The sequence below is a fragment of the Glycine max genome, chromosome 14 (genome assembly GCF_000004515.6).
Source record: "Glycine max cultivar Williams 82 chromosome 14, Glycine_max_v4.0, whole genome shotgun sequence".
NCBI classification, from domain to species: domain Eukaryota; kingdom Viridiplantae; phylum Streptophyta; class Magnoliopsida; order Fabales; family Fabaceae; genus Glycine; species Glycine max.
In genome coordinates this window covers 11,670,721-11,696,682 of record NC_038250.2, presented here as the reverse complement: position 1 = coordinate 11,696,682, position 25,962 = coordinate 11,670,721, and the positions used below count along the sequence as shown (strand labels likewise).

At 31.9% G+C, this 25,962-nt stretch overlaps 1 protein-coding gene across 6 annotated transcripts; it reads right to left on the bottom strand.

The window, feature by feature from the left end:
* Positions 1 to 246: 246 nt before the first annotated feature.
* On the bottom strand, positions 247 to 22,444 carry LOC102667590 (transmembrane E3 ubiquitin-protein ligase FLY1). Of its 6 annotated transcripts, none has more exons than XR_005888509.1 (5): positions 21,837 to 22,444; positions 21,060 to 21,132; positions 20,880 to 20,947; positions 20,385 to 20,528; positions 247 to 467 (listed from the first exon to the last, which is right to left on the bottom strand). XR_005888509.1 is itself a non-coding variant. In XM_041009361.1 (4 exons), exons 1-4 carry the CDS (start codon positions 21,996 to 21,998, stop codon positions 20,521 to 20,523), a joined length of 324 nt encoding a protein of 107 aa, XP_040865295.1. In that variant the 5' UTR covers positions 21,999 to 22,443; the 3' UTR covers positions 20,189 to 20,520. The 6 variants fall into 6 exon arrangements, 2 of the variants coding, with proteins under 2 accessions (XP_040865295.1, XP_006596065.1); XR_003264455.2 differs by lacking the exon at positions 247 to 467 and adding an exon at positions 4,004 to 4,262; XR_005888510.1 differs by lacking the exon at positions 247 to 467 and adding an exon at positions 4,822 to 5,317.
* Between the last annotated feature and the right edge of the window lie 3,518 nt (positions 22,445 to 25,962).

The following is a 25,962-nucleotide window of genomic DNA, read 5'->3' as shown; positions in this document are numbered from 1 at the left end:
CGACGTTTCCCACAAATAAACGTTGGTGGCGACTCCACGCATCTTTCCTCCTTTGGAAAGCGCACCCGTGAGCCTCGTCTTCCCTCGCCCGCAAAAGGGCATGTTGCGACAGATTGGAATTGTAATAGATAATGTCAATTGACAGCTGCATATTCTATTCTTTTATAGGAATAGTAAGCGTGGAGAATGTGACACCCTCTACCCCGATATACATATTTATATAATAACATACATGAAAATACAACATTACATAAAATTGGATTTTATTCAATGAACATAACAGAGTTCACGTGGGTAAAAGATTCACATTCACATCACTATTACGAATAAAACTTGTTAGAAATATTTTCGGCTCAAAACATCATGCATTTAAAACAAAAGTTCATGCCCCAATATCACATCCTATCACAACATTGTATTCCATCGTCTTCTAGCACGAGGTTCTCCATAGCTATGCACCTAACCATCTGCTCTCATGAATACAAGGTTCAAGATCATCACAGGATCCAAACATAAACAGTGCACAGAAAGTGAGTTATCACATTCCTAACTATTAGAAAGAAATAGAACAACATAGATATACATATCATATAAATGAAATACAACTTACTTAAACACAACACATGTCATTCAACCCCTTATCGCGTGACATCACATCTCAACACTACACGTCTCACACATTTTCACATCATTCACGTACTCAAGAATCAAAATACAATATCACTCAACCAGTCAATATCGATTAATACACGGGCATTATGAACAAATGTACTAAGGCTCAATCCTATATGCAATATGATACCATGTCAGTGAAAAATCTCGTCGGGCGCCTAGGAGTACATGATAAGATAGATCAGATACTAGTAAGGCAGGTCACTCTCATTAGGTAAAATCATACGGAGGCCAGTCAGGGTCACTTAGTTTTGCGAGCACGCTCCAATCATATGGGATCAACATAGGCTTCAAGGAACATTCCAACCAAGTGTATTTACCCCCAAGGCCTACACTCCGAAGAGTCTATCAGGGTCTTTCCCTCTTGATTCAAGTCCAACCCAAAAAACATGTTAACACACAGACTTTATCTATGAACTTTACAAAACACACGTCTCCTCAATAGTTCTCAAAATAATTTTATCTCGTCGCGCTTGTGATTAAACTCGTCGGGTCCCCACAGTGATTCTCATCACAATACTCATCACGCATTAACTCGTCGCACTTAAAAGGTCTTACAGTCATGTGATTGTATAGTTCATAGGTCATAACTCAATGCACACAACATCTTAATACACATGTATATTACAATTCAATATATACTCAATTTATCGCATACACTCAATCTCAATCACAATGGTATAATTCAAAAGCAACATGTTATCACACGTCATGAATCATATACACATCACATAATATTAATATATACATGGCACACACATAGGCTTTATCTAGGAACTATGCAATACACACAACTATTCAATTGTTCTCACGGTGAATCACATCACAATACTCGTCGAGCAAAAACTCATCGCCCTTAAATGGTCTTACAATTGTGTGATTGCACACTTCATATCTCACAACTCAATACATACAATATCTCAAAATTGATCACATATTCAATCTATCACTTACTTATATTTTCAATCACAATTTCACGATCCCAATATAATAATTTATCATGCTAATCTAGTAAAATCTTGTCCAAAATACAAACAAATTATACAAAAATGTTTCTCGAAACATGGGTAGTAAAACCCTCAAACAATTTCACATAATCATATCAAAATCAAAAGAAGAATTACAACACAACAAACATCCCAAATAAATTCACATCCCCTAAGGATCCCTACACATGTTGATTCTAACCCCAATTGCGATAAACTCATCCCTCACCTCTAAGTGGGATCACGTGTGTAGTCTGATAGTAATAGCGGTATCTGTAGCAATTTCCTAAGATTCTCCAAGCTTTTCCTCTGATTGCTCTGCTAGGGTTTCTAAGCGTTAAATAAAAGGAGAAGGGATTAGAGCCTTCATTGTACTATTTGTGTGCGATGAACATTTCTCCCTCCACAGACATTATTATCCAAATCCCAATGGTAGAGATGTGAGGAAATGAATTTTGAACCCAGTGTCCAACTTTCATGACAATCCAAGGGTTAACGAGTCTGTGATATTAGTTCTACTGGGATAGGTTTGGGTGCATGTGGGAAAACAAAAAAGAGCTTAGTGCGAGGAACATTTCTCACACCACAGACATTATCTTTCAGATTCCAACTACAAGAATATGCCAAAATGAGTTTTGAACCTGGTGTTCAAATTTCACAATGATCCAACAATTAACAAGCCTGGGATCGTAGTTTTACTAAGATAGGTTTGAGTGTATGCGAGAAAAAGATAAGGTTTTGGGAGAGGGAGAAGAGAAAATGAATTTGAGAGGAAGAGAGAGTGTAGAGACGTATTGTAAATGTAAACTGATGTAGTATGTCTATTTATAGGGTACTCTCAACCTATTATTTACTCTATTTTTCTTTATTTATTTATTTTATAAAAGGAACTATTTTATTCCCTATCAAATGAATAAATAAAATATTTTTTTTATTTTCCTTCAAACTATTATTTTGATAAAATTATTTCTTCGTATTTATTTAATTATAAAAACCTCATTATTTTTCTAAAACTCTATTTATTTTTAAATAAAACACCTTTCAATTTATTTTATGAAAACGGGGTGTTACAGAGAATGAGTGAGAAAGAGAGAAAACCCATAGAGTTGGAATGCAAAATTGTGTTGGAATTTTGTGATTATTACATTTATACTAACATCCATGGGTATCAAATTGAGTTAACTTGTTAACTCATTTGAGTATATGAGTCCAACTTGTTAACTCGTCTAAGTATATGAGTCCACATGCACGATGTAGGTTAACTCATTTTTTGGCAGACTTGGGCAAACTGGTGCTTACTCACAAGTTTAAGATCGAGTCAACAAGTTTGCTGGATAAAAAAAATTAACCCAATGTGTGTTTTGGGTCCAACAAATCCTCATTCCCTTTTGCATCTTGATCCAGAAACAAAGGCGGCCTTCCATTCGTTGGTTTGCATTGCATCGCGAGCGTTGCATCATCAGTTACCAATGAGGTTGAATTTCGTGGGTGGGTCATGGAAAGAAGGCGGTGTTTAGGGTATTAGTTCTAGAAGAAAAAAGTACCTAGGGTCATGTGTGGATCAGATCACATCTCAGCACTGTGGTTTTTGGTTTAATAGGAAGATCTGGTCATGTGTGGCATTTTGGTTTTGGACTAGCAGGTTGCCTTAGGCTATTTAAAAACTCACTTTCATATGATTTAAGTAGTGTCACGTGGGTTCTGTAAAATTTTTGCCTCTGAAGAAGACTATTAATCACGTAAACTACAACTCAAATACTCATCTCTTCTCCATTAACTTAGCAGCCTGTTCTTTTAAGGCTTGGTTGCATATAGCTTCATTTTTTATATGAAGTAGACTTTTACAAATTTATGAATAACTTTACCAAGCTCCAACGAGTCTATGTAGACTCTTGAGTTTGACAACCTTGCTAATATCACAATTTACAAGCCTATTGAACAGGAGAATATTGTACGACAATATTTGTATCTTTTCAAGTACATTGTTCTAAATCTGATTGAAAAATACACAAAGAACTAAATGATTCTCAATATGTTACAGTACAATTTGAACTTCTAAATTTTAGCATAATTGCATATCCTCTAGTATTATAGTCAGATCAGTTTTCAAATGACTCTGAAGTGGTCATTGTCACATACATAACCTGGAAGTTGACTTATGACATCTTATGTTGCATGAATATCAACTATTTTTTTAAACAGAGGATAATAAGTAATGACATTCCTATTGAGTTATGTACATCTACAGAAAGCAACTCTTCTATATATCATACAATTTCAGTTCAATGTGTTATCATTTATATGAGCCAAATTGTATTGCTCCTTTATATGTTCCAATACAATATTCTGGTCCCTCATGTCAATATTTTATGTTCTGGTTTACAGTTGCAACTACATTCATTCGAATATAAAGAAAAATTTGACTTCATCCTTCCCTCGCTATGGGCATTCAGGCATAGTTGAGGCTGCACGAGAGCTTTTTATGCAAATTGAAGGAAATCCTGAAGGGCCTGGTAAAAAATACTTCAACTTTTTTATACTGACGGTTCTTTCTTCTGTAGAGTTGGTCCAATCAAACTGTTTGTTCTTCCTCTTTCCTGCTTTCTATGATAAACACTTTGGTTATTGTAAAGTGAAATAGTCACCATTGAATGGTTATATAATTAAGTAAACCATCTTACTTTTTATCAATTCCCAAAATAAATCTTAAATTGTATTTAATTTAAAAACATTTGACTTCATTACATAAACTTCTTTTTTTACAACAATTGTTTTTCAAAGTGGAAATGCAGACTCGGAATCCTATGGACTTCTTTCTAAATTACTGGGATTTGGTTGTGAATGCTTTGGGTATAATGTCTGCATAGTTGGGCATTCGCTTGGGGGTGTTATAGCTGCATTGCTTGGACTGCAAGTATGACATTTCTCACTTAAATAGGATTATTTAGTTACTGATCTATCTTCCTTAGTAAACATAATTTGCTATTTTGATTGCATCAAGAACTAGGTATTCATCAAAAGATTATTCTGAAAAATATACATATATACACACACAAAACAAATATTCCTTGCTTCCTTAGAAAATGCAAATTGTAGATGCAAATATGAAGCTAGCTTGAGGTCACAAGAAGTGGATTGAAATGTGGCCTTTAAAAAATATTGCTTGCTATAACTAGAAGGATATTTGAAAATAAGGTCAATTCTATGTATCCCAGACCACTAGTACCACCCAACGCTTGGTGGGCATAATGACTTAAAACATCTTTTACATAATGGATACAACTTTCATTTTCATCCAACCATGTACATAGCTAAAAGATTCATGTGTACAAAATGGTTACTAGAATTTCATGAAAGATCCTACATTGATACCCATTGCAACTATTTGATATTCTCATTATAAGCTTCTCTAGTTGATCCAAAAGTGCTTTTGCAAGTTCTAGAGCAAGATTTTTGTGCCTCTAATCTTGCTTCAAGGAGTTTTGCCATCAATGTGTTTTCCTTTACTCCCTTGGGCAATTTGGTAGAAGACTCAGACTTGTCAAAATCTGAAACAGACAACTTTGATTTCCACAGTCTTTCAGGACTACCATTAACTGTAACTGCAGACTGGACATAAGAGTCTTCCTTGAAAATACTCTCAGGATAAACTTTATCACCTACAGATGTCAAAATTCTTACAGACAAATTAGTTGCTGTGAAGCTGACAATTGTTAAGTTTTGTAGCAAGAATTAATGCCTAAGTTTTCGAACAAAGTAATATTGATATATATAATTAATCATATTACATATTATTTGTTATTGTAATTAATCTAGTTATGCCAAGAGTTTTTTATCTTTATTGTTTAACAATTAATTTTGGTTGCAGGTACAAGTTTTTCGCTAAGTTTATGAAACTAAAGGTTGTTTTAGCCCGCAGTGTACTTGGACTCAACAATTTTGAATAATATATCACTGCCATCACTGCACTCCTTCTTTGTGTTAGTGAGCATATTTTGAGGTATGTATCTCGTTGTGTCACTTGTCTGCTTGTTACATGTTTGTTGATATATGAGTATTGGTTTATATCAAAGTTATGTACATTGCAAGTGAACCTTAGTTTTCCATTTAAGATTCAATACAATGGGATAAGGCCACACCATTTTATGAAAAAAGTGATAATTTCATGTATATGTCATAACCTAGCCGGTATCATGGTACACAAAACATGGATCAAAGTTGGATGAAAGCATCATGCATAAGTGATGAGTATGAGGAAGGGGTTGAAAATTTATTGAAGTTTGTGCAACAAAATGCACAAATAATGGGTGGAAAGTATTTTTGTCCATGGTAAATTGCCATACATGCCTACAGTCAATTAGAGTGACCCGCTTGATGTAGGAATCGGAGATCGTATAGAGGACATGATACATGATCTTAGACAAGAAGGTTTTTAGGAAGCACGTGCACCTTATTATGATAAATTACAATGTGATTCTAATAAGACTTTGTATTTGGGATGCACAACCTTCACTTAGTTATCACCAGTGTTAGCTTTGGTCAACTTGAAGGTGGAGTGACAAAAGCTTCACTGAATTGCTTATGTTAGTCAAGAAAATGCTTCCCAAAGATAACACATTACCCAAAAGTTATTACGAGGCGAAGAAGATATTATGTCTTGTGGGTATGGAGTACTAGAAAATACATGCATGCCCTAATGATTGCATTTTATACAGAAATCAGTTTGTCGAAATGCGCAACTGCCCCACGTGCAGGGTATCACGGTACAAAGTGAAGGATGATGAATCTAGTGATGATGCAACCACATGTAATGGTCGTCCAACAAAAGTGTGCTGGTATCTTCCAATAATTCCAAGGTTTCAATGAATGTTTGCTAATGGACATGATGAAAAAAAACCTAACATGGCATGCAGATTGTAGAATAAGTAATGGCTTGCATTGATATCCCATTGATTCTCTTCAATGAAAGACAATTGATCATTTGTATCTTGATTTTGGTTAGGATCCAATAAATCCAAGGCTTGGTCTTGCTTTAGACGGAATGAATCCTTTTGGAAACTTAAGCACCAACCACAGTTCATGGCCTGTTTTGTTGATGATTTACAACCTTCCTCCTTAGTTGTGCATGAAGCGAAAATACATTATGATGTGTATGATGATAGCAAGTATAAGACTAAGGAAATGATATTGATGTGTATCTTACTCCATTGATCAAAGACATAAGAAAACTATGGGTAGATGGGGTTGATGTGTATGACGCAAATCTCCAGGAGACGTTCAGGTTACATGTAATGGTATTTTGCACCACCAATGACTTTCTAGCATATGGGAGTTTCAGTGGATATAGTGTTAAAGGACACCATGCATGTCTTATCTGTGAGAAAAAGACATCTTACATCAAACTGAAACATGGCAAGAATACAATATATACTAGGCATATCAGGTTGTGTGGACCCATTTTTTTAGGGTGGATGTATCCGGTTGAGCGGTACATGAAGGTGTTAAAAGGTTATGCAAAGAATTAATACCAACCAGAGGCAAGCATTGTTGAAAGGTATGTCATTGAAGAAGCTATTGAGTTTTGTTCAAAGTACATGGAAACAACCAAGCCTGTTGGCCTTCCTCAAAGTCATCATGAGTCCAGACATGGAGGTAGGGGTACACAAGGATACAATCTTGTGACAATGGGTTGGCAAGAGGTCTCACAAGTGCATCTATATATATTAAATAACACAACAGAGGTTCTTCCGTATATAGAAACACACAAACAAAATCTGACAGTTACTCATCCAAAAATGAACATCATGAGGGTGTTGCAAGAGCATAATATAACTGTCATTAACTGGTTTAGACAAACCATCTTCGGTGATGAAAGTGCTTCGAAAACATTAAGACTATTAGTTGTTGGGCCAAATATCAATGTTCCCACTTGGAAGGGTTATGATATCAACAACTATTCCTTCTACACAATGTCATAGGACGACAAAAGTACCATGCAGAATAGTGGGTGAGTGTTGAGGCTGATTTGGAACACTTTACTAGTGCATCAGATAAAAACTCGATTCGAGCATCCATGGCTTACTTTGGCGTCATTAAAGAAATCTGGGAACTTGATTACAATGAATTTAGAGTTTGTATGTTCAAGTGTCAATGGGTTAATGGAATTACTAGTATGCATCAAGACGAATTAGGATTTACTCTTGTAAACCTTCGTAAGGTGGCTAACAAGGACAACCCTTTCATCATGGCAAAACAAGCAAGACATGTCTTTTACATCCAAGATTCGTGTGACTCAACATGGTCAGTAGTTCTACAAGGAAAAAGTAATAGTATCAGTCACCAAAATGATACTTTGACCCTTCATATTGGTGAAAGTCCTAGTTTCTCCCCACAAATGCCTTCAGTAAATGAAGAACATGAGGTGGATGATGTACATGCAATTCATGATGATCATGATGAAGGTTTATGGGAGAACATTTTGACGTAACTACTCATTATGAAAGTAATGTATATCATATTACATTAATTGAAGGGATTTTTATAATTTCATTTTGTACAATTTATTATATATATGCTATTTGTAATTGATGTACATTAATGAGTTTATTTTTTTAAAATAGGGTGATGGCAACACCCCCAAGGTCACCTTCGCATTTAGATGATCCTTTAGAGACTACGTCTAGGAGGAGTAAGCAATCCACCCAGCTGAGAAGCTTGACTGTTAGGACCATGGATTAGCCAAAGCTTGCGGTTAACATCAATCCTGCCACTAGGAGAGGATCAGGCCCACATAAAGAAAAGTTCCACAGCTATTTGGGGGTGGTCGCTCGAGAAAAGATTCCAATTATTCATTATAATTAGAAAGTTGTCCCCAAATATCTAAATGAGCTAATATGGGATGACATTTTGGTATGTTCACTTAATTAGCCCTTTGTATTTCATTTTGTTAAATTTAACTACAAAACATTGTCATTGACAAACTGGTGTACTGTCTTTTTTTATTGCAGAGAAAATTTGATATCTCAGAAGCTTCAAATGCCAAGAAGAAGGTTATATTGACGGTCGCCACTAGATGGAGGCAATTTAAGTCTTCACTCACCACTAAATACATTTATTGTGACAATAAGGGTGAAGATAAACAACATCCTTTTGCTAAATATGGTCTTGATCCAAAGACTTGGGAGGAATTTGCAAAAAGTCGCCTTACCCCTAATTTGCAGGTTTGATCTGGATGGGTTTTTCTTCACATTTCCATTCATGTCGATGGTGTTTTTTAAATATTTTGTTGACTTTGTTTATAATTTTTCCCAAGGTATATGAAAAAGGGCACATGAAATTCAAAAATTCAATGACTACCCCCACCTACTGTCTTGTGGGGGTTATGATTTGCTTGAAAAGAATTTGATGGAGGAGAAAAGAATGCAATAAATACTGAGGATTCAACAATGATCCTCGACCCTCCATCCCCCATTGCAAGACATTTTAAGTGGAAGATGGCTTGCACAAAGCGATATGGACAGATGACATCTAAGGTGGCCTGAGAAATATCTGATAAAATAGTAAGTTCTCATTAATGGTTATTAGCAACTTATTTATTTTTGATATAATTCCAATGAACTAACATTATGACGATATCCATGTTGTGCTTCTTACAATACTCTTTAGAATAAAAAATGAGATAGGGAAGCTTTGTTCCCCATGGACGTCACGACATATTGAATACTGTCATTGGAAGACTGGAGCATCCAGGTCGTGTTTGTGTGGCAGGGACTGGTGTGACAATCAATCAATACTTTGGACATGCATCACGTGCCTCCAACAATCCTTGTACATCAATCAGCCAACAACAATTCCTTGAAATGATTGGAAACATGAAGGATGAGTTAAGGAAAGAAGTAGACGGGGAACACAAGAAGAGTCTAGAGAAAATCAAACAAGAGGTTAAGGAGGCCATCACACTTGAGTTATCCCAAAAGTCATCGCAATACTCACGCTCGATTGAGGCCTATATACAACTATTAGCTGCACGTGTAAGCACTAAGGGGAGTTGTCCCAAAAGTCATCGCAACAACTATTTTTACGACAAGAACGCTCTGGTCCCTTTTCCAATGTTAGAGATTTAGTATGTCTGGTAGGCCATTGACACATTCATTGGATGGTTGATACATATTGTAAAAACTGTATCCTATGAGGTATTTTTTCCTTTCAAACATATTAAATGAATGTTACATTGTTAAAAAAAATTGTAACATTAGGTTAATTGTTGTTTTCATTAACCATATAGGATTCAGACATTCATGAGCCGAAACCGATTGGAGTTGTCAAAGGTTCCAATAAAGTGGCTGGTGTTGATCCGATGGGTGAATTGATGTGAAACTTGTATGATGTTTACCAAAAGCCTGTTGACTTGTCATGGGATGGGACAAAATTTGGGATTCCTAATATAAAAGCATCATTCTTCATCACCCATTCTGATGTAATTGAAATTATATCAGGTGACAAATGTTTGAACATGTCTATACTGCAGTTGTGGATGATGTAAGTAAATTCAATTACAAGGTTTATTTTTTATTAACTAAGAAACAATATTCCATATGATATATGATTGTGGATATTCATGTGAAATGTTCCAAATAGGTTTATGGATGACTGGAGTACAACCTTAGGTCATGGTTCAGTGTATGGTTTCATTGAGCCTTAGTCTATACACAATGCAAAGGATAGACATCATGAATGTCAACATTAAATTCAAACATGGGTGAAGGAATCACAACGGGAGGTGTACTTAGGAGCTTACTTCAGTAATTTAAATTTATGTAGTACATTTCCAATAATATTTGCCTTATATGTACCTAATTATTGATGTGAACTTCATGGCACATTGGCTGCTTCTTATTATGTGTCCTAAGGACAATATTGTTGTTTGGTTTTGTTCTTTGCGTAAGAAACCTAATATTAACATCAAAGTTTCAACTAATAGGTTATATTTTAAATTATAACTCATTTATTGTATTATGAAGTAAGAAACGTAAGTAGATTTTTGGTCTTATATAGCTTTCTTTTTTTTTTGTAACCAGTGCAATAAAGACATTAAACACTACTTTGGAAGGTAAATCAGATCAACCCGCACCTTGGTGGATTGAAGTAAAGGTTAGTCATTTAATCAATGGTTCTTTAGGATTAGTGACATTTAGTAACTTTGTAACCATAACATGTTAAATATATTTCAAATTGAATTTAGAGTCATGTTCAAATCGAAGGCTATGAGTGTGGATATTATGTCATGCATTGAATGTGAAACATAGTCAACGAGGGTGTGAAGAATGAATGGAGCAGGATCAAGTTTCAATTGTTTGTTTGGTATCACTTTCTAATTCACTTTTTCATCTAGGTGACTAATTTGTATTTTTTTTAATGTTGTAGTGGTTTTCTTATGGAACAACATTAGACACCAAGACCATAACAACACTTCACAGGAAATGGGCAACATATTTTTTACAAGTTAAAAGCAATGCATTTAGAAAGCTTTAGATGATATAGGGAACCAATATGGTGTATTTCATGTTTACTATAAACATTATAAACAACTTTGTTTAACAGTTTCTTTAATTTAGATAATATATATATATATATTTACAATTTGTTTGCACTAAAGCTATTGGACAAAGCAGTTGCATACTGAGTGTGAGGGTTATTTTGTGTCTTCTTCCTTCTTTCTACAACTGATAAAACAATCAAATTTTGGAAGTTATGAAATGAATGATCCCTTTTAGTAGTTTTTTAGTGTTTTCATTTATCAAGTCATTGATAAATTGTGCACAAGGTCGAACTTCTGAAGAAGTAAGGGTTATTTTGTGCCTTGTTCCTTCTTTCTACAACATTGGCCTACTGCTTACCAACATATTTCTGGCCAAGCCATATAACTCATTTCTCTTTTCTGTGTGTCATCTATGGCTCAACTCAGTTGTCACCCAAGTCCTTTTCATATCAAACGAGGTATTGCCTTTGGTGTACCTCTATCCCATTACAGCGTCGTTCACCTTTTCTTTTTTGTGTACTTTGAGTTGACTTGAAGCCTTAGTCTTAAACTTATATGATTCCTTGACTTCTGTTGTGGTATTGACTTGTGTGTTCATATGAATAATTTGATTGATCCATCATCCCCTACGTCATTCATTACTATTTTCCCTCATCTGAAAATTGAACAGGTTCAAGAAAAGAAGGTCATTGACTTTGGATTTCCACCAGAAGGCCTACCATCACTAAGATTACCCTTGGTCAAGTTAATGTATTTGGTGTTGATTCTTGTTAAAATGGATTTAAGATGTTGATTGTAGTATGATAATCCATTTGTTTAAAGTTTAATCCTTTGGTGCTTAAGTCTTCGCATGTTCAAAAAGTGTGACATGGTTCCTGATCTTTCTGATATATGCAGGGAAAATTATCTGTCTTTCTAGTCCACCTGGAGTAGGCAAAACAAGTATTGGTCGTTCAATTACACGTGCCTTGAACCGTAAGTTCTTTCGATTCTCTGTGGGAGGATTAGCTGATGTGGCTGAAATCAAGGTAGCTAAAGTCTTGGTTTCCTTGTCACAGTTGAATTATATAAACAAGTTTAATGGTAACATATGTGGTAATCTTTTGAATCATTAATATTTAATCATATAGGGTCATCACCGAACCTATATTGGTGTTATGCCAAGGAAGATGGTTCAATGCCTTAAGAATGTGGGCACAACCAACCCTCTTGTTTTGATTGATGAGATTGACAAAGTAATACATCTCTAAATGGTTCAATTTTTTTGCCGAGTAATTTTTTTTCCTGATTTCCTATTTTGTTCTCTCTTGGTATGGATTGTCATGACCCTAATAAATATAATGCTTGCATTTCAGTTTCATTAAATTTACCATGGTTTATAATCTTGTAAATATTCAAGGAAAAAATTATGATTTTAGTACTATTATCTTTTTATTCAATTGTTAGTTGGGCAGAGGACATGTTAGTGATCCAGCAAGTGCTTTGTTAGAGCTTCTGGATCCAGATTAGAATGCTAATTTTCTGGACCACTATCTTGATGTCACCATTGATCTATCAAAGGTATTTATTTGATAATTTGGAGCCTTAATAGTGAGGTTGTGATATAGTCAACATTTTTGTTTGGTTATTAGTTGTGTTCATTGTTGATAGGTAGTTCTTAGGATGGTCAAGTAATTCTTGAACGTATTGTTTTTCTCGGTGCAGGTTCTTTTTGTTTGCACTACAAATTTTGTGGAAATGATACCTAATCCCCTGTTGGATAGAATGGAGGATGTTGCTATTGCTAGGTATATTACTGATGAGAAAATGCACATTGCTAGAGATTATCTGGAGAAGACAACTCGTGAAGCTTGTGGAATAGAGCCTAAACAAGTATTTATCTTTGCTACCTGTTTTGCAATCACTTCTCCTGCAAAGAATGGGATGTTCAAAGTCTTAACATAGTGTTATTGCAAGAATAATGATGCCAGCTTTTTTTGCCTTTCTTGCTGAAAATATTGACGTTAAAAGCTACCTTACTTCAGGGCCGGCTTAAGGCCTAAGCAGCCCAAACAAGGGCTTTAGGCCCCCCAAAAAAGACCCCAAATTTTTTTTAGTACTAATATACCTCAAAAAAAATTATTGTAAAATTATATTTGAAAATAAATTTTAATTAAAATATTATAAGTAAATGTTAATCTTTTTATTGGTATCGTAAGTTACAATTAATGAGTAACAACTCTTCAACAATATCATTGCTTTGTTTAGAAAAAAGAGGTTTAATAGTTAATAGCTAAAGAAATCCAAAAGCTTTTCTTTTATTTCTATTATCTTTATTATCTTCCTATTCAATTCTAATTTTGTCTTTTTTTCTCACTGTCTCTCATACTTCTTTGTCTTCTTACCTACTTCTTCAGTTTACTTGATTATTGCTTCACTTTGACACATTAGCCAATAGCTCCTCAATGCATATTTGTTTATTTTCATCTCTTATGTGCATATGTCTCTATTTGGAGGGTAGAGGAAACAATTGACCTTTATTCCTTTTTAGTGTGTCAATATCAGGTAAAAGCCAAAAATAGAACTTACTGTACTCAAATTTTCTTTTGTTGATAATTATTACATACTTACATGTTCCTTTATCAAATTATAATTGCCTTTTCTATTGAAAAGTGTTAATTTAATAATCTAAAATCTTACATATACAACAATAGTCTCATTATTGTATTGACAAATGACAAGTTTTATATATATAATATATTATTAAGCTTCTACCCCAAATCCTGATGAATTACGAGATTGATCTCAAAATAGGTTTATTTTTTATTGTTTTATTAATGAATAATGATTAATCTCAAAATAATTTATGCAGGTTTAACAAAAAGGTTGAAATTTGGAAATTAAGTTTAAGCACTTACCAACAAAGAGAAAGAGACTTGAGACTTCAAGATACTACGATCAAGTTCATTTTCTTGACAATTAGAATCAGGTTTTATTGTTTTAGCTCATTCTTATTTTATATACTCATCTTTGTAGTGTTTTATATATTATAATTTTAATTTCATACAAAAATATATATAATAAGTATGTCAACTAGAAAATATGAATCAGGCAATTCAAAACTTCAGAAAAAGAGAAGAGTCGAGGCTTTAATTGCATTACAAAAAGGAGCTATTGATAAATTTATAAAAATAGATGAGAAAAATGAATTAGAAAATACAGGTGGGTGCTCTTTGAATGAACGAGATAATAATTTAGATATAGGTGAAAGCAACAATAAAGAAGTAGTTAGTGATGAGAATAATTATAATTCTGATTCTCAAACTCATGATAATGAGGAGGAGATTGGGAGACTAGATGATTCTACTTTTGAAAATATATATGATCCAAGCCAATAGAAGAATATTGATATGAATTTGAGAGATTTATTAGTAGAAAAAGGCCCTATTAAAGTTACTAATATGGATTTCCTAAAGGATAAATATTCTAGGCACTTTTCTTCATCAAATTACATTCAAGAATTGCCTAATGGAGAGAAACATGAAAGAAAATGGCTAATTTATTCTAGAGATTTGGATAGAGTTTTTTGTTTATGTTGCAAATTATTTAATGTTGTTTCTTGTACAAGTAAACTAGCTAACGAAGATAGTAAAGATTGGAGAAATCTTAGTGCTAAGTTGAAGAGTCATGAAATAACGAATGAGCATATTACTAACATGAATGCATGGATTGATTTGAAAATGAGATTGGTAAAAAATAAAACAATAGACAAACATGTTCAAGAACAAATAAATAAAGATAGAGAACGTTGGAGAAATGTGTTGTTAAGAATTATTGCAGTTGTTAAAACCCTTGGTAAAAATAACTTAGCCTTCCGTGGAAAAAATGAAAAGATCTACCAAGAAGCTAATGCAAATATTTTAAGTCTAATTGAAATGATTGCAGAATTTGATCCAATCATGCAAGAACATATTCGTCGAATTAAAGACGATGAAATTCATAACCATTACCTTGGGCATAATATACATAATGAGTTGATAAATCTGTTAGTAGGCGAAATCAAAATAAAAATTATAAAAAAAATTAAGGATGTGAAATATTATGCAATCATACTTGACTGTACTCTAGATCTATATAAGTCATCAAGAGCAAATGTCTTTTGTATTAAGGTATGTGGATATTTCATCAACTCCAATACAAGTTAATGAGTATTTTTTTAGAATTTTTAAAAGTAGATGATACAAGTGGAAAAGGTCTTTTTGATGCTATTATATATAAATTAAAAATTGTTGGACTTTATATTAATGACCTTAGGGGACAAGGATATGATAATGGATCTAATATGAAAGGAAAACATCAGGGTGTGCAGAAAAGATTCCTTGATATTAATCCTAGATCATTTTATACTCCTTGTGGTTGTCATAGTTAAAACTTAGTACTTTGTGATATGGGTAACTATTGTCCTAAATCTAAATCTTTCTTTGGTGTGCTACAACGTGTATACACTTTATTTCCTTCTTCTAACAAAAGGTCGAAAATTTTACAAAATCATATACATAACTTAACTCTTAAATCATTGTCACAAACATGTTGGGAAAGTTGTATTGAAAGTCTGAAAGCTGTAAGATTTCAAACTTTACAAATAAGAGATGTTTTATTTGAATTAGCTAAAGCAAGTGATGATCCTAAAATAAAAAGTGAAGTTGATTGTTTAGCAAATTATGAGCTTGAAAACTTTGAATTTTTGTTAGGCATGACTATTTGGTATGACATTTTATATGCAGTTAACTTAGTAGGAATTTACAATCAAAAAGCATGTGCATTGATGAAGCTATTGAACAATTAAAAGGTCTTCTTTCATTTTTTGAAAAGTATAGAGAAAATGGATTTGAAAATGCATTGATTTCTACCAAGGAAATTGCTTTTGAAATGGATATAGAGCCTAAGTTTCGTGAAAAACATATTAGTTGTAGAAAGAAACAATTTGATGAAAATGTTGAGGATGAAATTGTAAAATTTCTTTAAGAATCATTTAGAATTGATTACTTTTTGTACATCGTAGATAAAGCGATTACCACACTTCAAAGTAGATTTGAACAATTTAAAATATATGAAGATATTTTTTGTTTTTTATTTAGTGTTAAAAAATTAAAGTTACTAGATTGTACACTTTTGAAAGAGAAATGCCTAAACCTTGAAAAATCCTTGAAACATGATAATTTGTTGGATGTTGATGGATTAGATTTATTTTCAGAATTAAATATCTTAAAGGAAATTATAGGATTGGAAAATGATAAACCAATTGACATTCTTAATTATATAAAAAGAATAATTTATTTTCCAAATGCGTATATAGCTTATAGAATAATGTTAACGATACCAATATCAATTGCTTCAATTAAAAGGAGTTTTTCAAAGCTAAAAATAATAAAAACTTACTTAAGATCAACAATGTCTCAACAAAGATTGAACGGATTGGCGTTATTGTCTATTGAAAAAAAAATGTTAAATGAAATTAATTATGACAATTTAATCGATAATTTTGCATCACAAAAAGTCCAAAAAAATTAATTTTAAATAAAACAATGATAATTTTAATAAACTATTTTATGAGTAAATAAGAGGCTTCATTCTTAAATTTGTTTTAGGCCTCTCAAGTCCTTGAGTCGCACTTATCCTGCTTCAGGTGGAAGTGACCAATGCTGCTATTCTTGCCCTAATAGAAAACTAATGCCGAGCAATAGGGGTTAGGAATCTTCAAAAGCACATTAAAAAATTTACCGAAAGGTCTATTAATTTGTTTTTTTAGGTCAATATAGTCAACTTTTAGTTACCGACGATGAAAAGGCTATGTTGTATATGGTTGAAAACACAACCACTCATGATTTGATGTTTTCAATAGTTTTGGTTGCATTAGTTCATCACTATATCTGAATTTGAATACTAAATGATTTAGTTAGCATTGTTAAAAATGTTTTGTTTGCAGAACGGCAGATAGCGCTACAACTCATGGGGCAAGGGGAAATGATTGATGCTATTGTGGAACCAATAAAAGAAAATGTAGACTCTGATGAATTAGGTCAAAATAAAATTCAAACTAAGAACTCCGAGTTGGTGGAGGGTAGTGATCCTGAAAAAGAGGGTGAAACCTCTGATAAAGATGACAAGGTGCAAATAGATCTATCATCTAATGAATCTCAATGTCTCGAGGTAAGTTAGCTCACTGGAAGTACAATCAAATATTTTCTTTTATAAAAAAACAATCTTTTCTTTGATATATAAGAGCTATGTAGATGCATTTTAGTGTTTTACCTGCTCTTCTTTGACCACAGTGAAACCTTGTGATTTTGTCCAAAAGTTTTTAACTAGTAAAAAACTATGTATACAAAGTTGGAAGTGACTCTTACGGGGAAAATTCTTCCCATTGGTGGGGTATGTTGAGAATACCCTCTATAGGGATATTATTGTTCATAACTTGTGGATGCAGAAACGTGTGCATCTTTAGATGTCATTGGTTTTCAAGTTATTCAAATTTTTGTTTTGAAGTTGTTACATTTGTTTCAACAATGAAGGGGTATTTCCTTGATGAGTTGGCCCCCTACTTTCAGTATCTATTTACTAACTAAATTACATTAAGAATAAAAAAAAAAAAACTCCTCAATAATGGTTGCCCAGCCCAACAGATTATTCCTCGGAAGCTACCCTTTAATATTTTTGTGTTGTGAATTCTTTTTTGTACATTATATCTGAAACTGTCAATAATGAAATGCTGTGAAATTTGCAGGTTAAAGAGAAAACCATAGCCGCAAGAAGGAGTGAAGTTAAGACTTATATTCCCTTCAGCTAACAGGAGAGATTTTGATGAGCTAGCACCTAATGTGAAAGAAGGTCTTGATGTTCATTTTGTTGATGACTACATGCAGATATTTAATTTGGATTTGGGTGATAAGCAATCTCAGAATATAAAGTAAGTCATTAATGTTCTGTAGGATCTTCAGATGAAACTTGATTCTTTGTTGAGCTGGGAACAAGCTAAATTTGGTACTATATTAATTTAGTACCAATGGTTTTGGGAGTTGTTCTATTCATCTCTTGGGCTCAAGGTCTTGTTCTATTATTCCCATTTTTCAGAAATTCCAATTGTAATACCATGTATATTTATATTTGAGGGATTTTTTTAAAAAAAATTACATTTTTTTGCTAAGGCAGGGCCATGGAGTGTTGTTCACAAGGAAGAATATTCTAATACATACAATAATACAAAACAACTTTTCAAATTCATTTTTTTTACACATAGGGCGGGGATGAAGAGTCATTCTCAGTAGACTTACTCCACTTAATACCTATATATGTGTATGTCTCTCTCTGTCTGTATTATATGTGTATTTGTGTTGTGTTGTGTCTCAAACTCTAGCTTCATTTTTTATTTTTTATTATTACTACGGAAGGGGCTAGGGATATGGAGAAAAGGATGTCAATAATACATTGTTTGTTCTTACAAGAAAGGGATGTCTCAAACTCTCTTTGTGTTGTGTTGTTTGTTCTTACATTGTTTGTGACGAGAAACAAAGAAGACAGGGCTGCCGATTGAATTTCTTTATAAAAAAAACACTAATGCTTTCTAGGACAGTTTTCTACACATACCATCTTAGAAAAGATTGTTTCCATTTTTTAAAAAATTATAAATTCTAAGACGATTTTAGGTTAAAATCATCTTAGAAATTGTAATTTCTAAGACGGTGTTCCTATAAAAAACCATCTTAAATACAAGTATTTTTTATAAAAAAAAATTATTCTAAGATGGTTTAGTTAAAAAACCGTCATAGACCTATGCCTATACAAAGACGGTAAGAGATTCGTTGTGAAAAGTATTCACTTTCCACAACATACTGTCTTTGTATTGCTAAACTGACATTGTATCCAATTTTTTAGTAGTGTCACTACTAGAAAAAAGTGTTTCTAAGACGGTCAAATACGAGATATAATGACGTTTTTCGATCGTCCTAGAAAGTGACGTCGTCGAAGCTTAAAAATTTCAACGACAGGTCCCAAAGCATAGTCTTTGAAAGTGAGCAATTTTCAAAGACGGTGCTTACCTCAGCAATGTCTTTGAAAGTAGTCATTCTAAGGCGTTGCTGATGTAAGCACCGTCTTTGAAAGTACGCATTCTAAGACAGTGCTTACCTCAGCAACATCTTTAAAAGTAGGCATTCTAAGACGTTGCTAATGTAAGCATCGTCTTAGAATGCGTACTTTCAAAGACGTTGCTGAGATAAGCACCGTCCTTGAATTAAATATTATTTTTAATTATTTATATTTTTTCTGGTTGATATCCCATTAGAAAAAATATAAATAATTAAAAATAATATATATTAGCATGATTGTAATTAAAATCAATGGTAAAATTTATTTAATAAATATTTAAATGATAGATTAAATAAAAATAAGAGGTTTATGTATTATTTATATTTAATCTATCATTTAAATATTAATTATTAAATTAAATTTTAATATTAATTACAATAGATTAAGAAAATAAATAATACTATCATATAGGAGTTATAGTGTTATACATAGTATCTGCAAACAAATCAATCAAATTTCAAATACACACTATAAAGAATCAACAAAGTAATTTTTTTTCTCAAAGAGAAACAATCTTTCTGTTTCAACAAGGACGTACAGCAACTCATGTATATCTGATTTGAAAACATCTTTGCTGAATTATATACTAATAATTTAATGATTATATACTATATTATAAGTTTATATATATATATATATATATATATATATATATATATATTAATAATTTAATACTGTTGTTATTCAATAAAAAATCATTGTTGATAAATTTTTTGATGTAAGTATCGTAAAAATAAACAAAGTTAACATTTGTTTCCTAATCAATGTGTTAAATGGTTTGTGTTTTGTGTTTTATTACCAGCAGCCTCAATGGATTTAATTTCGAAACATGATGTAAATTTCAGGAATTAGTATAAAACACAGGAAATAATGCATGATAACTATCACCATTGATTCCAAGTTCCAACAATATTTTTCAGAAAGAATATCAGTAATTAGCCTAAATGCTGAACTTGTGAGAGAAAAAGGCAAAGATAATCATTGGCAACATCGGTAAAAAAGTTGTAGACAAGACACCACAAATCCATTTAAGCAGAGAAATAATAAAATCCCATAGAACTTACTTTATCATCTTTTTCTGTATTATGACTCAGCCAAGCATAAGTCTCTCTAAAATCGTCAAAAACATGAAGTCCATCATGTGAATGTGATGTTAGAACAGTAGAAGGGGCTGAATAAGCTTCTGCTGCCGTCTATACACTATGAACCTACATGAGAGATCAAGATAGTGAGGAACTTATTTATAACATACACAGTAGCATGAAAGGACATCACAATTTAAACTATTCATGAAAAATCCAACATACAATTTATATATTTAAATACATTTATTAATTTGAATATTTACAAATGAGAAACAATAAGGAAGAAATGATGGCTATTAGCATGGTATAGATGGTACAAGGACACAAACCTTAAAAGACAAAATAACACCAGGCCTTTCAACCTTTTTTCTTTAATTTTCTTTTCTTTCAAAACAAGTGCTCAATAATTAATCTCCCTCTTTCATTATTTATATGATGTTTAGAAATATTGGAGATCTCACAATTTATACTCACTTTTCTGCATCTGCATCTGATCATATGTATTTGATCATTATGCTCTGTCCCTTTGCCTTTGTTATGCTCTGTCCAATGATAGCAGATTAAAAACACATAATGCATAGACCAAAACTATGATTAAAATAAAATAGAAAACCACTGATACACTTATTACTTAAGTTAATAAAGAATACAAACCTTTGTAAGTTCCTGTTATGTTCCATTGTGAAAATGGACCTAAGTTGCTCTCCTCCTTTCTTGTAAATAGCCCCTAAGAGAAGTGACATATCAATAACATTCAAATAAGTGAGTTCTCCTTCAGTCAGATTTTGACTCAATCATAACAATCCCAATTTGTCAATTCAAATAATTTTTAATCATAAATCGGTGTTTAGGAGAGTTATATGGCAGTAAAGTTAAAGGCAAATGCCTTACAATTAACTTGGGAAAAAATTTCATCGTTGGACACCTTAAGAGTTACACACGAAAGATAAACTCAAATATATGACTATTTTCTGTTATGAGAGAAACACCCTGTAAACCACTCAAAAAAGCATAACTAAAGTACAAATTGACATAGATTTCTATAAATAAAATGCAGCACTTTCCTAATTCTTTTCTTCGCCTATTCTCTCCCAACGCCATGAATAAATTCTGAACAAAGTAAATGAACGCCTGTGACTCTTCTCCCTAGGTTCAAACATTCTAAACAAAACATGTTCGATTAATGTCAGCTCTAACAAAACCAAACTTTAAATTTCCTACTTCTAGTGTCTAGTCTACTTCCACAAATCACAACTGCACAAAGCAATAGCAGCTAGTGCAATCCCTAACTAACCACAATCAAAATGCAGCCACCAAATCATCAACATTACAACAACAACAACAAAAAATTCAAATTCATGTGCATCACATTCTTCGATTACCATCACGGTCATCAAAAAACTGAAATTTAAGACAAGTTCCTAAACAAACCTCATCATTCCAAGACCCAGTCCTTTCTCTCAAGGGTCTGAGACCTGCCACTGGATTAACCAACAGTAGAATCACGCACCACCAAAATGCAACCCACAACAAAATTCTAAGCCCCCCTCTTCCTCTTACACAAAAAAGCTTCAATCTTTCAGCGGCAACCATATGAAATCCCCAACTCCTTGTTCGTACAGAGGTAGGTTATCCCGAACTCGCTGTGGTCCAGTTCGCGGCCCAACTCATAGTGGGCCTCGATCTCGCGGCCCGTCGGGGACTTCAGAATCGTGAGCTTCGACCCGTTCGCGGCGGCAACGATGGCGTTAAAACCGTAATCGATTGCGAAGTGATTTTGCTTTTTTCCTTTTTCGCCTTGTGCCGCCACACAACTGGCTGTCTCGTGGCTGGCATGTGGACCATGAGGAGCTTGCGTTCATCCGCGAGCCGCATAATTTGTTTATGAAAAGGGAAGAGGAGATGCTGGAGGAGGTGGAGAGCTTTGGATATTAGATTGGGAAAATGGAAGAGGAGAGAAGAAAGATGCGGAACGGACGCAAAATATGTTTGTGAAATATGAACGAGCACAATTTTTTTTTTAATTATTCAAAGACGATCATTATAATAAGACCGCCTTTGTATCACCATATTTTTAAGACGGACTTAATACACCCATCTTTATCTCAGCATGCTTGCTTATTAAAGGCGGTTACTTTAATAGCCGTCATTGTCAACTTTGCGAAAATTACAATAATGTCACCGCTATTATTTCTACAACGTGTTACATTTGACTGTCATAAAATGACATTATTGTAGTAGTGTGTGATGGTGCCTGTTGAGTTTAGATCTAGTGAGGTCACTAGCAATGCTTGGATGCAGTAGTATGTAGATGGCATGGCAGCGCCACCAGGACATACCAAGGGAATGAGTGGCATCAAGGAGAGAGCATTAACTTTTATTTCTTCAAAACTTAATTTTAAATTACTATTATGCTCTTAATATAAATTACTAAAATAAAAGAGATGTGTGAGTTTTTTTGTCCCAATATTTTGATGTAGGTTGTTAACCTACTCCAATTGAACAAGAGGTGAGAATATGTTAACAAATCTCATGTATATAGTTTATATATAACCGCTACATTAATCATTCAACTTTATAATAATAGTCAGGTTTATCTGAATTTAATGTTTTTATTGTATTTAATAAAAAACTAAGTGGTAACCTTAATGTTATTTATATATATAATTTTGATAATTTGAATATTAATGAAGGATATGTGTATATATATTATTTTATTTATGATATATTTTATATAAAAAAATTAATAATTAAGGATGGAAATTAAATAATAATTATTATGTATATATATAAGTATACTTAAATTTTATTTAAGTTTATTCAAATTTTAAATACTATAATTATAATATACTATTAGCTTTTATTACCAATAATTAGTTTTCACATGAAAATATATTTAATATTTAATATTTTATTTTATTAAAATCCTAGATATCTCACACATATATAAATACATGTATATAATAATAAAAAAACACTGAATGTTATATTAATACATAAAATATTTTATTAACCAATTCAAAAATTCAAGAATATTTTTTTGAAAGGAAAAAAATATGACATAATTAAAAAATTAAAAAATTATAAATTATAAACACACAAAATTCAAGTATATATAATAGTAACAAAAATTAATACTATGATTTAAACTATTATAAGTATATATTTACCATAAATTTTTAAATTAAATTTTCATATAATTAAGTATTGCATCACTATTATTAATTGAAAAAATAACAAATTAAAATAAGTTTTATCAGGCTTAATTATTTTTAAATCCACATCTACTCAATTAAAAATATAATTAATTATCTACATCAATTTTAATATAATTATGATAATTGCTACTAAATATTTTAGAAATTAATTTTATTAATGTACATTTTATTTTTATAAAAGTACTAAAGATAAATTAAAAAGATATAATTTAGATCGAACTTGTACATTGGATGAGTTTAAAATCTAGTATCTATATCTATACTATGTAGTAAACTTCCCTTACAGTTTTTCTAACCGTTAGATCAATCACTCAACTTTACAATAGCAGTCACGGATTTCATTGAGTTTAGTGTTCTTAAATATATTTAATAAAGAATTAAGTTATTGACATTAATGTTATTTACATATATAATTTTGATAATTAAATATTTATTTACATTTTGTTTAAATAATACTACTAAATACACATAATAATAAGTACAAATATAAAAGATATATAATGTAGTCAAACCCATAAATCGCGTAGACATAAAATTTAGTGACTAGTAAGAAGAACTAACACTACTACAAAATTGGCTTTCTACATCGGTTAAAATCGTGTTTCTACATCGATTTTCATGCGTCATTGTAGTCAGTGTCGTTGAAACAGCCACGTCTTTCTACATCGGTTGAATGACCGTCTTAGAATGACGTGGTTCAAAGACGGGTCTCAAGTCACACTCGTCTTAGAATTCTGACCATTCTACATCGGTTATCAGGACAATCGATGTAGAATGTCCGGAGTTCTACATCGGCTTTCCTTATCACCGATATAGAATGTCTGATGTTCAACATCGTTTGTAGCTGCCAAACGTCTAGATTGCTACCATCGTTAAGCATGCTACATCGGTTTTGGATAATAATCGATGTAGAATATCCACCAATACTACATCGATGGACCTAATAACCGATGTAGAATTATTGTTTTTTTTTTCATTTTTCTTCATAAATGACAATATCAATGCAAATATAATTAAATTTTTCAAAATTGAAAGACATACAAGACAGAAAGCACAGGCGATTGCATGGGTCGCATTTTCATGCATATTTTAATATGATTTATGTACATATTAATAATAAGTTTGTATATACACCCAAAGTTTATCAATATAATACACAACCATAAATTACTAATATATATTAATTCTTCATTAGAAGCATAGTCACAATTATTGTTCGTTGTCTCTTTTCAAAAATGTGTTTTACTAGAACTTTTTATTTATTCTATAATTATGATAATTACTTGTTCAAATGAAAAAAAAAAAGTGTTTAATTATTTGTATTCATTCCTATTTGTTTAACAACTATAATTTTAATTTTAATACTAGTATAATTTAATTTTTTATTATAATTCATTTTTTCCATATTGTTCATTAGTATGTAATATACACTTATATAAAAATATTAATTAATGTTAAAATGTTTTTTTCTAGAGAAGTGTTTTTACTAAAAGAGTTAAATAGTCATTATAATTTTATTTAAATATTTAGGTGAAATATTAATGCTACCCCGTGTGTATTAATAAAACTAGTAAGACAAGAAAAAAAATGGTAGATGAAATAGATAGTGTAACTTGTTAGGAAGACTATATACGAATAAAAGTATAAAAAATACATATTAAGTTTTAAAAAATATATGAATAAAATCATAAAATATAATATTTTATTTGTTTTTCACTTAGCAAGTTTTACAATTTACAAAAATATTGTTTGTATGTATTTGTGGAAGTGGAGGTAGACGGATGAAAAAAAATTTCTTAAAACAGATAGACGTGTAAATTATAGAAGACTATATAATAATAAAATAATAAAAATATATAAAAAAAAAAGAGAAAAAGAATTATAAACGAACTGTGTAAAACATTTTATAATATCAATACATAGATATTAAACTAAAAAAATACATATAAATTTTATGATTTATAAAAATGTTGTATGTGTGTATTTGTAGGAGCACATGATAAGACGAGAAAAAAAATCTTAGAGAAAATAAACGCATGTAACTTTTAAGAAATACTATACACAAATATAAAAATAGAAATATAAATAAATGCATATAAATTTTATAATCTATAAAAAAATATCGCCCGTTTTTGTGTGCAGATGAAAAAAAGATACATATGAGCCATTAGATTGATTATTTGGAAAAGGCAATCAATGACTAGGATGCAAAAGGAAAAAGGCAGAAAAATTGTCAATAAAGTCATAATGGGAAATACCAAAAACCAAGATACGCGACATTTGTTAAATACTCATTGTTCTCAAAGGCTTGTTGTTGTTGTCGAGGACCTAAAAAGATT

What these genes read in the sequence shown, in the direction of transcription:
- LOC102667590 (XM_041009361.1), bottom strand. Translation starts at nt 21,998, where the DNA reads ATGGTTGCCGCTGAAAGATTGAAGCTTTTTTGTGTAAGAGGAAGAGGG. An exon ending in CTGGGTCTTGGAATGATGAG is followed by an intron (nt 21,133 to 21,836) that starts GTTTGTTTAGGA and finishes CACTTCTCTTAG; the next exon opens with GGGCTATTTACAAGAAAGGA. An exon ending in CATAACAGGAACTTACAAAG is followed by an intron (nt 20,948 to 21,059) that starts GTTTGTATTCTT and finishes ATCATTGGACAG; the next exon opens with AGCATAACAAAGGCAAAGGG.